This window comes from Pelodiscus sinensis, chromosome 6, assembly GCF_052426305.1.
Source record: "Pelodiscus sinensis isolate ZL-2025 chromosome 6, ASM5242630v1, whole genome shotgun sequence".
Taxonomy (NCBI): Eukaryota; Metazoa; Chordata; order Testudines; family Trionychidae; genus Pelodiscus; species Pelodiscus sinensis.
The window spans coordinates 44,807,331-44,822,778 of NC_143057.1; the positions used below are offsets into that span (position 1 = coordinate 44,807,331).

Here is a 15,448-nt window from a genome sequence, read left to right on the forward strand (position 1 = left end):
ATAGTGGTATATGTTACAGTTTGCAAATGCCTTGCTTTTTGGTCCTTGAGCTGTTTTTATGCAAGATGGTAGGGCGATGGGAAGGGTATGAAATGGAAGTATAATAGCTCTATAATTGTTTCTCTTGTTTATTCAACTCACCCATTCTTAGAACAGTGATCAAATTGCATTTGCCAGCTCTTTATTGAAAGGGCCCAGTGAAATGCAGAGCTTGCATTCCAATCCAGGCAAATGAAAGTTGCTGATCCTTACAATAATAAAGCTCTGTTCAGTTTCTATATAAACCTGTTATAAACATTTTAGGTGATTCTCTTCATGTCTTTAGCGTGTATGCTTCGGAGATGGTGTAGTTTAGAACTCATTCCTAACTGGTAAAATGTTAACTGTACCTGTGTATTACACCCCCTAAAATGGTGGGTTAGGAGAGAGAGTGAGCCGGAAGCATGGGCCTGGTATAATGCCTGAGAACCTGAACCAAAGTAAGCAAGAGTTATACTATGAGTAACAGACAGGCCTTGTCAAAAGCAGATGTTGACTTGCAAGTCGGTGTCCGGGACATGAACTCAGCACTAGCACTGCTAAAAGCACATATAATATGTAAATACATTCCTTCAGCGCAGTACGTGGACACCCCAACTTAGCACATGATAAAATAGTTTGAACAGTGATATTGTGTCTAAAAACAACAGGAATGAAAAATAACCATTGGTGGTAAATAGAAATGCTTTGGAGGAAAGTATAAGGGGAAGTACTAAGCATGTCATTAATGTGTAAGATGATACATAAGGTGCGTATCATAGATTGTTTATCTCCCTATCTCAACTTAGCTTTTTGTCCAGCCTATAGTAATATCCATACTATTAACTAAACTGTGTCCGTTGTCAGGGTGGGAAATGGTTAGTCTGGCTACTAAGGACTATTGACGTACTTTGTTCGACAATAAACCTGACTCAGGTGCCTTTGTATGTTACCTGAGTATGTGGTCTTTGGGAGCTTTCTTTAAGTCTATTATGCTAGCTGTCTGGGCATAGCTGGTATAATATACTTAAGGGAGCACAAAAAATGCACGCAGCTGAACCTTTATCATCACTGATGGAGCAGGAAACCTGTCAAGATGGCACACTAGTGAATTTATTACGTAGCTGTCCTGACCTCCCACAAAGAGTAGTAAGAGACTGAATATTTTGAAAAATCCTAGTTCATGATAGTAACTGTGGAAATCAGTGTGTTTTTTTTTTTGTTTTTTTTTTTTTGACTAGTTCCAAGATAACTATTTGAGAGAGATGGGCATAAGGCTGTGTAGGGGAAAACTGTTTTAGGTGATTGTTACAAAATGCTGGCATCTTGAAAGCACGAGATCACAAGGTGAAGGACTGTCTCCAGTTAGTTCACTGTGTTTATCTGGTATAAAATAAATATAAAAAATAGTCTAACTTTGTATTGTAACTTTCATATTAGACATAAATTTGCAATAAAGCATGTAAGGTTCATCATTTAAAAGGTAGGAAATGCCAGACTTAAGATTGTATAGAATACCTTAATGCATACAGAAGGGGATAAAATTAAGATTGCCCATGAAAACTTAAATATGCAACCTCAGTAGCCTTTTGTTTCTCTTTCTGTGCTATTTTATACCCTTTTAAGGGAAATGTAAAAAGCAGATTGTTGATTGTAACTATACTTCTTGAATAATTGATGAATAAATGTCCTGGATGGTGCCATGTCTCATACCAGTGAGCTTTGAATTATAGAGCACCATACCCCCAGTTCAATCAGGTCAGTAACCTTGCGTTGATACTTAAATTCAGTGTATTTTGGGCCTTCCCAAAACTTTCAATTTTGTGTCACAAATTTTGATATTGAAAATAATTGGCACTAAAGACTTGGATGGGGAAGTGAGCGAGGGAAATGGATGTTTTGACAACGGTTTTGGAGGAAAATATGTGGATGTTTCCTTGTGGTTATCAAGAGACAAAGTCATCTGAAGCTTTAGACTGGATTTTTATTTCCTTTTTTTCCTCGTCACACTAATGTTATGACAGTAAGCAGCTTCTGTACTACTAATTCTTATTATCTGGTTCTACATGCAACAGCAGTGAAATATGTTAGCTTGACATTCTTCAAAAATGATCACCAGTTTAAAAAAAAATGCTAAATGTTGACAGTCTTAACATTAGGAGTCAACCTCAACAGTATAGTGGGATGAGTGGGGCACTTACCAACTTCAGAGCTAGTTTTGAGCTGCCTGCATGCTCATGCAAATATCACCATGTCAATTAACATTTTGAAAGCTAATCTTCACAATGCAAAGCTAAAGACTTCCTCTTAGTTGAGCCAGGTTTAACTGTTGAAAAATCAGCTTTCATTTTTGTGGCAAATTAAGATATATGGTCGGGGGGTGGGCAGTTTATATGGTCATAATCACATATATATGGTCCTGTGTTTAAGTTTGATGGAATTGCTATGTTAAATGGGATGTAATAGAGTGGCTCTGATCACTGGTCCTTGTCCTGCAATGTAACTAGTTTGGCCTAGATTATGGATGTTAACCTTCTGGATACATTCTAACATTACTTAATATATTCTGCATATCTACATTTACTTTTTGGTTTCAAATTAATAGTGTTCTTCACTTATACAGGTTGGACCTCCCTGCTCTGGCACCCTCGGACCTGAGTGGTTCCGAAAGAGGGAGTTTGCTGAACCAGGGGAGATCGGGCTTTGGGCTGTCCCGGGGCTCCCCTTTTGGCTGCTGGCTCAGCCAGTGTGGTTTCCCTCCCCCCCCAGTGGTCAGCCGGGGCTCCCCTCCTGTCTTGCTCCCTGCCTCCAGGCCACTGCCCCTGCAGGCTGCCTACTGTCAGACTGGCTGAGCTTCCAGCCGCTGGCAGTCTCTGTGACTGGGGCTCTCTAGTCTAGCAACATCCATGGTCCAGGTTGCCAGACCAGAGAGTCTTGGACAACAGAAGTTCAACCTGTATCTTGTCATGTATTATCTATTGGCCATTCTCCAGTAACTAGCCAATTAGCCCGTCATAAGACAGGATTTTCAGATTTCTCCTCCACCTTGGTCTTCTCTCCTGAGCCTCCGGTCTCTCTCTCTCTCTCTCTCTCCTCCTACTGCCTCCCCCTCTGTCTCAGCTCTCTTCTGCCTCCTGCCTCTGTCACCTTCTGCCTCTCTCTCCGTCTCTTTCTTTCTCTTCTCCTCCTGCCTCTCCCTCACCTCCGTCTCTCCCCACCCCCCCTTCCCCTTCCGCCATGGTGCTTAGCTGAGTGCTGCCTGCTCAACTGGGCTGCTATGAGGGAGGGGGGCGGGCGGTGACATGCACGGCAAGGGGGTGGGGTTGTGTACGTCACCGCCCCCCCCTTCTCCTCCCGCTGCGGGGGAGCCCAAATGGCCCCTTGCGCTGCTGGCTCCCCCACGGTGGCCCAGCTGAGGGACGCAGCACTCAGCTGAGTGCCACAGCAGGAGGGGAAGTGAGGGTGGTGACGTACATGGCCCTGCCCCCTTCACCTCCCTCCGTGGTAGCTTGGCTGAGTGTTGCGTGCTCAGGCGGGCTGCCGTGGGGGAGGAGGGGTGGGTAGGGTTGCCAGGTGTCCAGCATTGTACCGGACAGTCCGGTATTTGCATGCTCTGTCCAGTAAAAGTCAGAAAATACCAGACATGTGCAATATCTGGTATTTTCTGATTTCTTTTTCTGGCTGCGCGCCAGACGGAAGCCTGGCGTGGGCGGGGGGAGCGGCTGGGAGTCCCGCTGGGAGGCGGGGCCGTGATTGCTGCTGGGAGCCCTCAGTCGGATGAGTGTGAGGAGATGGGGAAGCTGGGACCCCGCGCGGGACAGGCCGCAGGTGCCCAGGTCAGTACTGCTCCCCACCGGCCAATTTGCTCACCCCTCCCACTTTTCCGGCTGGACGGTTCTCCCCCACTTCCCCTCCTGATCTTCCCCGGCCAGCCCCCCCTGCACCCCTCCCCCAGCTTTGCTTCTCGCCAGCCCGTTCCTCTTCCTGATCTCCCCGGCCAGCGCCGCTGCATCCTCCTCCCCCCCCCCCCCCCGCCAGCTCTGCTTCCCATTTCACCCCTTCCTCCCGGCCAGCCCCGCCCCCTCCTGGCCATCCCCGTTCTGCCCAATGCATTCCCTCCCGCCCCCCCCCCCCCCATGACCAGCCCTGCTTCCCATTAGCTCCCCCGGCCAGCCCTGTTGCGCATCTCCCTTCCCTCCCCCCCCGTTAGCTGTTTCCAGGCCCGCCCCCCCTTCCCGGTCAGCACCGCTACCTTCCTGGCTGGTCCCCCCTCCCCCCAATGAAGCGGGCCGCCACGGGGGAGGAGAAGGGGGTGGGACACTGACATACACGGCCAGGGGGCGGGGTCATGTACGTCACCATTACAGACGCTCAGACACTGGGCTACTATATAATATATATATATGATAAGCATAATGGTTTATATACAGTTTGTAGATTGCTTCAGAATTGGAAATGAAAACAGAGATACTATATACAGTTTGTTGTAAGGCTAATTGGTTTAGAGTGTACAATTTAAGTTGGGATAGAAATTTTCGGTGTAGTGAACTGCATTAATTTCCTGTATGGAAGGTTGTGTGAACTCCCAGAAGCCCATACATTTCTCTAGAATATTTTAGCTGCCCAAAAGTGAGAGTGGAAGTTAGTGAGAAATATGTGAATGCATTAAGAAAGCTACAGTGGATGAAAATGTTGCCCCTGCAACTTTCACAAGTTCTGAGTTTTGAACATCCCTGACCTTTTTCTATGGGACACTTGCTGTATTCCATTGAGAATCCCCAGGAGTTATTTAACACTTGTCATGCAAACCCTGCACTGAAGCCATTATTTTCAATATGTTTGTCTATAGCGCCCTTGTGAATGGGGTTTGGGGTTACTCAGAGCAAACTGCAAAGAATGGAGCAGACAATCCCCAACTCAGCAGCTATTCCAATATTTAAATTTATCAAGTAATCATAAAATAGCTTCTCTTGCATCTTACTGGTTACCTAGACCCCAAAACGCAATTCCCTTAAAGCGACTCAGCCTTTGGGCTCCCTTGTAGGCAGCCAAATCAAATATGAAAGTTGTACAAATCTCAGAGGATTAGACACATTACAGGCAGTCCCCGAGTTACGCGGATCCGACTTATGTCGGATCCGCAGTTACGAACGGGGTCCTCTCCCTGGTCTCCAGCAGACCAGGGAGAGGAAGCAAAGCGGCGGAACACACAGACAGCCCAGACGCGTGTGGGCTGTCCGCTGCCCGCGTGCTCCACGGCTTTGCTCTGCTTTGCTCCCCGTCCCCCTGGCCTGCAGACCAGGGGGACGGGGAGCAAAGCGGCGGAACACGCGGGCAGTGGGCAGCCCAGACGCGTCTGGGCTGTCCACTGCCCGCGTGCTCCGCGGCTTTGCTCTGCTTTGCTCCCCGTCCCCCTGGTCTGCAGACCAGGGGGATGGGGAGCAAAGCAGAGCAAAGCCGCGGAGCCCGAGGGTAGCAGGACAGCCACAGCGCGTCTGGGCTGTCCCGCTGCCCCCGTGCTCCGCGGCTTTGCTCCGGACGCCTGTGGTACAGCAGCTGGGGCGCTGCCGGTTGGTCCCGTAGCGCCGCTCTGGGCGCTACTGGACCAACCCGGCAGCACCCTAGCTGCTCTGCCCCAGGCGTCCCCAAGTCAGCCGCTGCTGAAACTGACCAGTGGCTGACTACAGGAAGCCCCTGCCCCGGGCTTCCTGGAATCAGCTGCTGATCAGTTTCAGCAGCGGCTGACTTGGGGATGCCTGGGGTTCTTAAGTTGAATCTGGACGTCAGTTCTGACTTACATACAGATTCAACTTAAGAACAAACCTACAGTCCCTATCTTGTACGTAACCCGGGGACTGCCTGTACCTTTCAAGTTAATGAATACTCTAGATTTTACCCAAATACATGCTTACAGCCAATTCTTATTAACAAAACTAAAATTTACTAAAAGTGTGAGTATTAGTTAAAGATCAATATACATACAGGCATGAGTACACTTCTGATATCAGTTTCATAGTAGATATAGTGAGCTTTGTGGTTTGAGTTCTTTCAGAATTAGTCCAAAGTTCATATTCAGGGTGACCAAGGTGTGGAACTGGAAATCTGTCTTACCGACTCAGGCTTCCCCTGCATAAATCATTGAGCACATCTGACATCAATGGATCAGGTCCCAAGAGCCTTTTATAGCAGCCTCTTGACCATGCCATCCTGAGTGAACAATAAGCTCTGGTCATCTGAAGAAGTGGGCTACGCCCATGAAAGCTCATGATACCATCTACATGTGTTGTTAGTCTATGAAGTGCTACCAGACCATTTGTTGTTTTTTTGGTAACAGACTAACTCGGCTACCCCCTGAAGCTCCAATAAGCTTTTGAAGTAACCTTCTATGGCATTTCTAAACATCGCTGGTAATTAATTAAATGGTAATTAACTATATGGATTAACATAATGCAATTATTCATTAAACAGTTCATATACAAACTTCAGAGACACATAGACAAAGACATTATTTCACCCAAGATTAATCTAAATGTTGGTATTTCCTTTTGATCTCTGACTCAATAGCTATAGTGATAACCATGTAAACAGACACTTCCAGTTTAACAACTAACAAAACAGATACATACAATTAGTACCACCTCTAATTCTCTAAAAATACAGACCTGGATTTCAAAGTTCTAGCCTATCTAATGTGGAATGGTCCTAATTACTACTCTTCTAACACATCTCTAAAGGTTGAATCTGAATCAGTTACCATTTTGGCCATTTATCACAGTTCTATTTATGGTATCTGAGTAGCTTCATAAAGATTATTGAACTAATCCTCATGACAGCCGGGTTGGATTCAGTGGCGGTGGTATTATTTCATAGGTGAAGGAACTGAAGCACCGAGGCCAAAATTTCCAACTAACTAATAACTTTGGAGCCTCAACTTGAGGCACCTATGATCTAATTTGTTTTGAGATTATTTGGGGTTTATTACAGTTCTTAATATGTCCTGGACTCCTCTTCCATTGACTTCTGTTGCTTTTCTGTGCTCAAACATATCTGTGTATCTGGCTGGGCCTTCTGTCACTGTTTGTGCACTCCAAAAAGACAGCACTACTAGTGACTAACTATAAAGTTTGATTGAGATGGCTTGCCCATTATCCCATTGAAATTCCATGACAGGGATAGAATTTAGTTCCCCAAGGTGGCATTAACTACAAGACCATCCTTTCACTTCATGTGATCTCTTGCTTCACTCACTATACAACTTCCAACTTATGTAACAGTTGAAGCAATGATCCTATATACAACAGCTTTATTCATTTCCAGAGCACAATGTGTCTTGTGCAGTGAGTAAGGTAAGGATCCTATGAGACAAATAGTAAGGGATCATGTAATTAAAGATTGTATCATAATGCCTCAGTCCTGGTATTTCCTAATTCTTCAGTGCTTGGCTTTGCAACTGTTACATACTCTATTATTTTTGTGTAATTTCCTAACTTACATTTTTTTTCCGGTTTTATCATGTGATGCAATCACATCCATATGTTTCCTCAACAGGTTAGGTCCACGGTACAGACTTCTTCCATTTAAACTAATGGAGTAATTCATATAATTAGTCAAGGTAGGTGAGGCAATAGCTTTTATAGGAGCAACTACTGTTGGTGCAAGAGCTTTCAAGCTTTATACAGTTTCCACTTCTGCTCTGTTTAAGCTTGAAAGCTTGTCTTTCTCGCCAACAGCAGTTGGCCCAGTAAAAGATATCTCACCCATCTTGTCCCTCTTATATCCTGGGACTGACATAGCAACAACACCATTGCATACAGCAGTAGTAATTGTCACTTTTTATGGACTACCACTAGAAAGGGATGACACTTTGTCAGTTCATTTCATATCTATTTACAGATTATAGAGGAATGTAGACAGGACTCTTGAGTTCAATTCCAGGTTGTGGCAGAATATGTTCTAAGGGTTATATATCTGCTTGTGTCTGTCTCCCTCCACTCCTATTCAGTCCCAGCTTCCTGATTCCTGATCCACATCATTTGTCTCCTGTAGCAGTCTTGCTCCCCATCTCACCATTCCTCATTCCTTTGTGTTCCAGTCAGGCTGTTCTGCCATCTTAGGCTATGTCTACACTCACGGCTTCTTGTGCGATAAATATGTAAATGAGGCTAATCATGGAATATAACCATGGAATATCACCGAGCCTCATTTGCATGCCTAATGAGCCGCCATTTTTGCAGAAGAGGCTCTTGTGCCAGAAGGAGCTGTCTACACTGCGCCTTCTTGTGCAAGAAAAACCCTCTTGCGCAGTGCCGTTATGCTGATTATTTTCAGGAATAACGGCGTTGCTCAAGAGGGTTTTTCTTGCGCAAGAAAGCACAGTGTAGCCAAGCTCCTTCTCGCGCAAGAGCCTCTTCTGCAAAAATGTCGGCTCATTAGGTATGCAAATGAGGCTCGGTGATATTCCACGCTGAGCCTCATTTGCATATTTCTTGCGCAAGAAGCCATGAGTGTAGATATAGCCTGATTGTTTGCCATCTTATTGTCCCCACCGAAGGAGCTTTGAAAGAGTACAGGAGAGACAGAGGTCCTGTTATCTTTTAACATTAGCAAAATTTAGGTATTTTCACTAATCTTGTTTTCTGAAATGGATGAACTGTGTTAGCCAAAGCACTCCAGAATTTTCAGCTGGGGTAGATGGCTGGCATGATAATTTTAGCCTGAATGTATAAACTTTGGAATTATAAGCAACAAATAAGGTCTTTTATGGTAGGAAGTGTTAAGAACCTTAACCACAGATGGTGCCACCTGCTCCAGCTATATTGTCTTGGTAGGTATGTAAAAGTAAAGGACTGGATAGTGGCGTAGCCACCTCTACTATGTCAGTAGTCGGGTAATTGTAACTCAGTTTATCATTACTGCTTTTATTTAGAATCCTCACTTTTTTTTTTTTTTTTTTTGTGTTTTGTGTGTGTGTGTGTATGTGTGCAGGTCAGAAGCGAGCTCCTAAAAGGGGAGAACAAGGATGGAATGATAACAGGGGAACAGAAATTAAACAAGACAAAGCTGAATGGAGACCTTCTTTCAGGGAATACCGTCCCTATGAAAAGGAGAGACAAGTGGAATTCACAGTAGAAAAGTGTGTACCTCTAAGATGATTCAAGGTGGCCCTTAATGAAGGGATTAGTGTCCCAAGAGACTTTTTATGGACTAGGGATGTGAAAGGCTAACTGGTTAATCAGTATGAATCACCCTTAATGGATGATGCTTACTAGTTCTAGTTAACTGGTGGGGGCTGGAGCAGCTCCCTGTCCACCACTAGCAGGGGGCTGCTCCAGCCCCACAGGGCCCGCCATGGACTGGAGCGCTCTAGTTCGGCTGGAGCAGCCCCTCTCGGTCGTGGGCCCAGGTGCGTTGCAGTCAGGGACTGCTTCAGCCATCCACCCCCAATCACTTAACCATTTAAACTTCACTTTTAACCAGTTAACCAATTAAATAGGATTATATATTTATTTTATGAACTACAATTTTAATTAGCACTTATTAGTGTGATAGCCTAGGTTTGGTTGTGTAAGTACTTGAAAACTGATTGGCTCTTTGTCGATCAGTAAACTATTTTGTATTTACACTGCAGTCAGAATGTTGTATGGGTCTAGTGTTTTCATGTCAGTTACTTTAGTGGAATAATACAGACTTATTTTGTTAGCTAAGGAATTGGTTTAAAGATCTGGTTTCAGTACCTGCTGTGCAGTACTTGGTGATATTTCATGACTTCACCATATAGGTGTTTACTTAAAATCTGATTCGTGATGTTATTATCTAAGCCTTGTAGCTCCATGAAATTCCTTAATGCGTAGGATTAGCCTGTCGTTAAAAATAATAGATGTTCAGCTATTCATTTCTCTGGGCCTCAGCTGCTGCTCTGTCTTCTTTAGTTGCCTTGCTGTGAAATCTGCATTTATTTATTTTTTTGTTACCACAGCACCTTGACTGAAAGCTATGGTTCCTTTTCACAACCACTCCTCTGTCCTTTTCTCTCTTCTCCCAAAAAGAAATGTGAAGAGCTGGAGAAAAGGTACAGAGCAAGAGAGAGTTTTCAGGCAGATATCTGCAGGGAGACAGAAAACAATGTGTGTTGCCTAACTGAAGCAAAATAACACATGGTACAGTAAAAATTGTTGAATTCTATGGCATCTTTCAGGTGGAAAAGTCATATTCCAGAGTGTCCCAGTCCAAGGGCCCTGAGTGACATGAATCAGACACTTCTCATCTTTCAGAGCTATCACTTTAGATTCTTTACAGACATGGATGGTTATTGGTTACATGACTCAAAATTTCAAGGTTATTTTTGCAGCCATAAGGATTAGAAACTTAACAAAAAATTAAATTGGAGCACAATTGTGAAGCAAGGGGTGGATTCCACATCAAATTCTACAATCACAAGAATACATGGGGGCCTGCTTATACCCACGTTAGCTAATAAACCAGATCTACTCCTGACCATGCTGTATGGTCAGTGAACTCAGATAAATCAGTCTTACTATCTCTTTCATAGAACGAATTCTCTTGAGGTTTTTTTTTTTAATATTCATGGGTTTGAAACTGTTTTGTTTATTTCTCACAAGAGGCTGACTTTAAACAAATCCAGAACTTGCATCTAGCACATGCAAATCTAATATGAAGTCAGTAAGGGTACGTCTACACAGCACTGTTATTTCGGAATAACTAACGTTATTCTGAAATAACATAGTCCGTGTCAACACTACAAGCAGTTATTTTGACATAGCAAAATAATATTGAGCTGGAGGACTACTTAATCCGACTCCTGTAACCATCATTTTACCAGGAGTAAGGAAAGGCTGAGGAAGAGTGCTCTTTCTTGGACTTCCTGCTAGACAGTGCCAAAAGCTGAAATGAGCTATTTCAACTTACACTATGCAATTGACATAGTTCAAGTTGCTTGGCTTATGTCAGCTTTAGCCCTGCTATGTAGACATGCCCTAATAGTGCCTAATTTAATACTTTAAGATGTTTGGCATGTTGAGGAAAAACACACAATTAATAGTCTCCATTACTGACACAAGGATAAAAGAATTCATATCTAAAACTTTGTTCATATTTAGTTTGTTTTTAATGCTGACAAAGAGCACTAGTCTGGATACGAGTGTATGCTAGTAAAAGATGTGATCTAAAAATGTCTAATGTGTATATGTGACCAGTTGAATCACAGGGTACACTTAGGATTGTCATCTGAGTGCTGGTCATGCCACTGAGACTGCCAATTTGACTTCTGGAGTGCCCCACCACCCTGGCCTTCTGATCCAGGTGCTCTGGCCTCACCCCAACTCTGACTCTGCTAGGGGGCTGTTCCCCAGCCAAGGAACACAGACACTGAACCAGCTTGCTTCTGGGTGGCTCAGCTATAAGGCCACAGACAGCTCCCAGGAATACAGCCCCCCATAAAAGGATCAACCCCCAAATAGGTCTATCTTACTATGTAAAACTTTTACACAGAGAAAGCTTATACATTTGCCCTCCTTAGCAACAGAAGAGATGCACAGTGGTTGATTCCCCGTCAGTTATTTACACTGAGCAAAAATGTTTTTATGAAGTGTAAAAAGTAGGATTTAAGCAATTGCAAGTGAAAACAAACAGATCAAAATAAGTTACTAAGTCAAAACAACACACGCTAACTAATCCTAATACACTAAGAAATTGTTACATGCAAAGTATATTCCTCGTTCCTTGTCCTTGTTTCAGGGAGAATGTTTCAAGGCAGAGTTAATTTTTTTCCTTCTGACCTGGGTCTACAGCTCTGTCTTTAGAGTTCTTTGTTTTAGGTTTCTTCATGTGTACTTTCTTAAAGTGTAAATGGGGAGGCAACTTCAAAAGCCAGATGAAGAAAAAAGACTGATTGCTTTCCATTCCTTAAATAGACTTTTCCTGGGATGGGAACCCTTTTTTAGTCTCCACATCTCCATGGGAAAATGTCAGGTTCAAGATGGCAGGATCTGGTGGTATTGTCACATGTCTTTCTAGGACCAACCACAATTTGCGTTTACAGGAAAAACAAAACCTTTAATAGGTTGTTGACTTCCTCTCTGAGCCATTAAGTTCCTAAAGTGTAGCTGATTTTTTTTAAACTAGAACATCTAGACTAATAAAACAGATTCCCACTTAAAATTTCTAACTTGGTGTACAAGAAAGATATGTGCACAAAAATAGGGTATGCAGGTTTAGTGGATTACAACTTTTAAAATGTTACATGATGTACTTTGCATAAGCATCTTTGAGTTAGGCATAGACATCAGCCAATTTTAATCAAGTAGGAGAGGGTCTGCAACAATAATGTAATTGATCTATGATCACAACTGCACTAAATCATCCCTTATAATGCCAGATGTTCTCTTTGCATAGAAGTAGTCTCACTAGAAATCTTTCTTGTCTTTCAGGCCTGTTGACCGATTTGACCGGGAAAGACCAATGAGAGGTCGTGGGGGAGGAAGAGGTGGAATGCGAAGTCGAGGAAGAGGTGTTGGGATGAACCGAAGTCTTAATGGCTATGACCAAAGAGGAAAACGGGAGTTTGAAAGACAGAGTGGGAGTGATAAAACGTAAGTGCTGTGTGTCTACTGCTCTCATCTAAAATAACAAACACACACATCAACCCTTAAAAAAGCTATTGAAATGTTTGGAGTGGGGAAGAGTATAATCAACAAATTAATACTGCCTTCAGTTTTGTATACCGACAAGAGAGGAATTTCTGATTTGAGGAATACTGTTTCTGTTTCTAGAGGAATCAAAGCAGAAGACAAAAGGAATGGAAGTGGAGCTCGCAACTGGGGAACAGTTAAAGATGATCTGAGGTATAAGGCAAATTTGTGCCCATTCTAGTTTTTAACATTTTCTGTAAAATAATATGCTTGGTCACGGTCACCTTTTTATTTCAAGCTTTTCAGCTTGAAACCCAGCTGTTCAGTTTTTTGAGTGTCCTACTAGCCCTTTGCTCAATAAGTAAATCCTAGCCTAGAGGAGAGTCTTCATTTAAGTCAGGCTTCCAAGTATCCATTTGCCTAAGGCCAAGTCATCTTTTGACTGGATTGAAATATAATTAGCTTTCCTGTTTTAGTAAATGGTGGGCTTGGGCACTGTTACTGGCCTGTATCAATTTTAAAGAGATTTCTGCAATGCTAGCAAAATATTCAGGTCATAAGTTCTATACTCTTCATCTGGCTGCATTAGAGATCTCCTTGAACTGGAAACAGGACCACAAGCAACCATTTCTGCCCCTTCACACAACTGGAGATATGCTGCTATTTCAGCTAAATATTATAGTAACTGCATAAGCTGGCTTTCCTTCAAAGGGACATAGCAGGACTGTGTGGCTTATCTGCATCCTCCTGAGTTGGCTTACTCTGGGGAGAAGAGGCAAAGCTTCTGACATACAGCAAAAATCTCCATAATGGCCAATGAAGTCTTTTCTTTCTCATTGCGTTGTCTAAGAAACTTGCTAAATCTTTATATATAACCAACTTAATAGCTCACAAGTGCATATTTTAGTAATTGTAACTTAAAATGACAAGTTGTTCAAGAGTTAAATATGGGAGAATAAGATCAGTTGTAATTCACAATAACTCGGGTATCTTAGAGGCTTAAGGTAACGTTTTCAAAAGTTTGCATCTTCCATCAATAGAAGTTGATCCAATAAAAATATTACCTCACCTACTCTGTCTCTCAAAAGCATGTAGATCATCTGGGCATTTCAAGTTGATTTTTTTTATTTACTTTCAACTGAATTTAAAATGAAATTAGAAATATTAAATGGTATAGAGAAGGTCAGTTGGGTCTTTCTAATTTACTCAGTGAAATGTAAACTTGTGAAAATCAGTGCCACAAGCTATTGAGGCAGATGTATACGAATCAAGAAAATTCATGTAAACAAGAATACCATCTGTAGTTACACATCTTTATTTGTAGCTATGGCACAAGAATGTATCAATGCTTGCTTCAAGATATAAGCAGAGGACTAGGTTTCCTCCTATGATTGTTTAGGGAATCTTTACTTTTTTTTTTCTCTGAAGTATCTGGTACATCAGATAGGGGGAAAAAATGGAATTGCCATACTAATACATAAGATACTGAACAGGAATGACTACAAGGTCTCTAAAGATGCATATTAATACTAAGGATGTTAAGTATCATGTAACTGACTAATTGAGTAGTCAATGCATTTTTGCATTGACTATTTGATTAGTTGACCGGACAGCCATTTCAAATGCCTCAGCCATTTCAAGGCGATCTCTTATAGTCTTGTTGACTATCGGATAAGCATTTGCTTAACATCCCTAACTAATACTTTAATACAACATTAGATGTATTGTCTCAAATAAAATACATGAGCACAAAATTGAAGAGGAAATGATTTAGTGTTATGAAGAGTACAGTCTACTAGCCTAGATTAGTGAAATTCATGTTGACCAAACCTAGAACAGTCAAGCTATGTGAAGTGATCTAATACTAGCACTGGGTCTGATTGCCATGGGATTTGCTTGTATCCTGAACATGCACATTTTTGGCTTTCACATATTTATAGTTGCCACATCCCCCAGCCAAGGATTTCCACTATATAATCTTGTATTAGTAAGACACTAAACCAGTCTCATATGATTTTTTGGTTTTGTGGTTTTTTGGTGATCAGTAAATTGGGAACGCTTATGATCACTGTAAAGGTCTTCTAGAACTCCTCTGGAAACACCAGAATGGGTTCTAGCTTCAGTTGGTCATTGAATTTGCTCCCTTAGAAAGAATGGGGTTTATTGATCTGTGAGCTATCCATATGACTTAGGTGGCTTTTGTTTTTTTTATTTCCCAGTGAGATGGAACAGCAGACTGCTCCTGTAGAAGAGACTGCAGAAATAGAGGATCGCCAAGACGCACCCGAAGGAGAATCTCTGACTAAGTACAGTCTGTCGTAAATATCTTAATTTTAAAATGCAAACAAAATAGTTGGCCAATACCAATATTCTTGATTCATGTTGGGAACCATATCTTTCAATGTACCTGTAAAGCACTTAGCAGACTTTTGGCAACGTATAAATGTTGTAAAATGGAATTAATTCTTTAGGTGAACCGTTTTTTGGCAAAATGGGGCTCCAGGCCCAATTGAGGCCTTCAGATGCTACATATATACTACTACAATAATATTCTAAGTTGTGTCAATATCAACCAACAAATCATCAAGCTTAGTAATTTAGATGATACATTTCCTCAACATATACATTTTTATTTAAATGAAATAGTGCTCTCTGTTGTTCTTAAATCATATAAAGAATATAAATTATATAGTGGTATTCTAGTTCCCAGTTTTAGATATTACAATAGACATTTTACTTGTAAAATAACCCCTCACTGAGGTACCTGTGGAGCCATGTAGTGA

The 15,448-nt window shown here is 42.3% G+C and overlaps 1 protein-coding gene across 2 annotated transcripts in view; it reads left to right on the plus strand.

The window, feature by feature from the left end:
- HABP4 (hyaluronan binding protein 4) overlaps positions 1-15,448 on the plus strand; it is a 35,843-nt gene that overhangs the window by 6,831 nt on the left and 13,564 nt on the right. Inside the window, exons 2-5 of one of the 2 annotated variants that reach the window (XM_075931851.2) lie at positions 9,004-9,151; positions 12,465-12,626; positions 12,807-12,878; positions 14,885-14,983. In XM_075931851.2, the coding sequence (XP_075787966.2) occupies positions 9,004-9,151; positions 12,465-12,626; positions 12,807-12,878; positions 14,885-14,983 (481 nt within the window). The remainder of the gene's footprint in view (positions 1-9,003; positions 9,152-12,464; positions 12,627-12,806; positions 12,879-14,884; positions 14,984-15,448) is intronic. The other variant, XM_075931852.2, reaches the window with a different exon arrangement.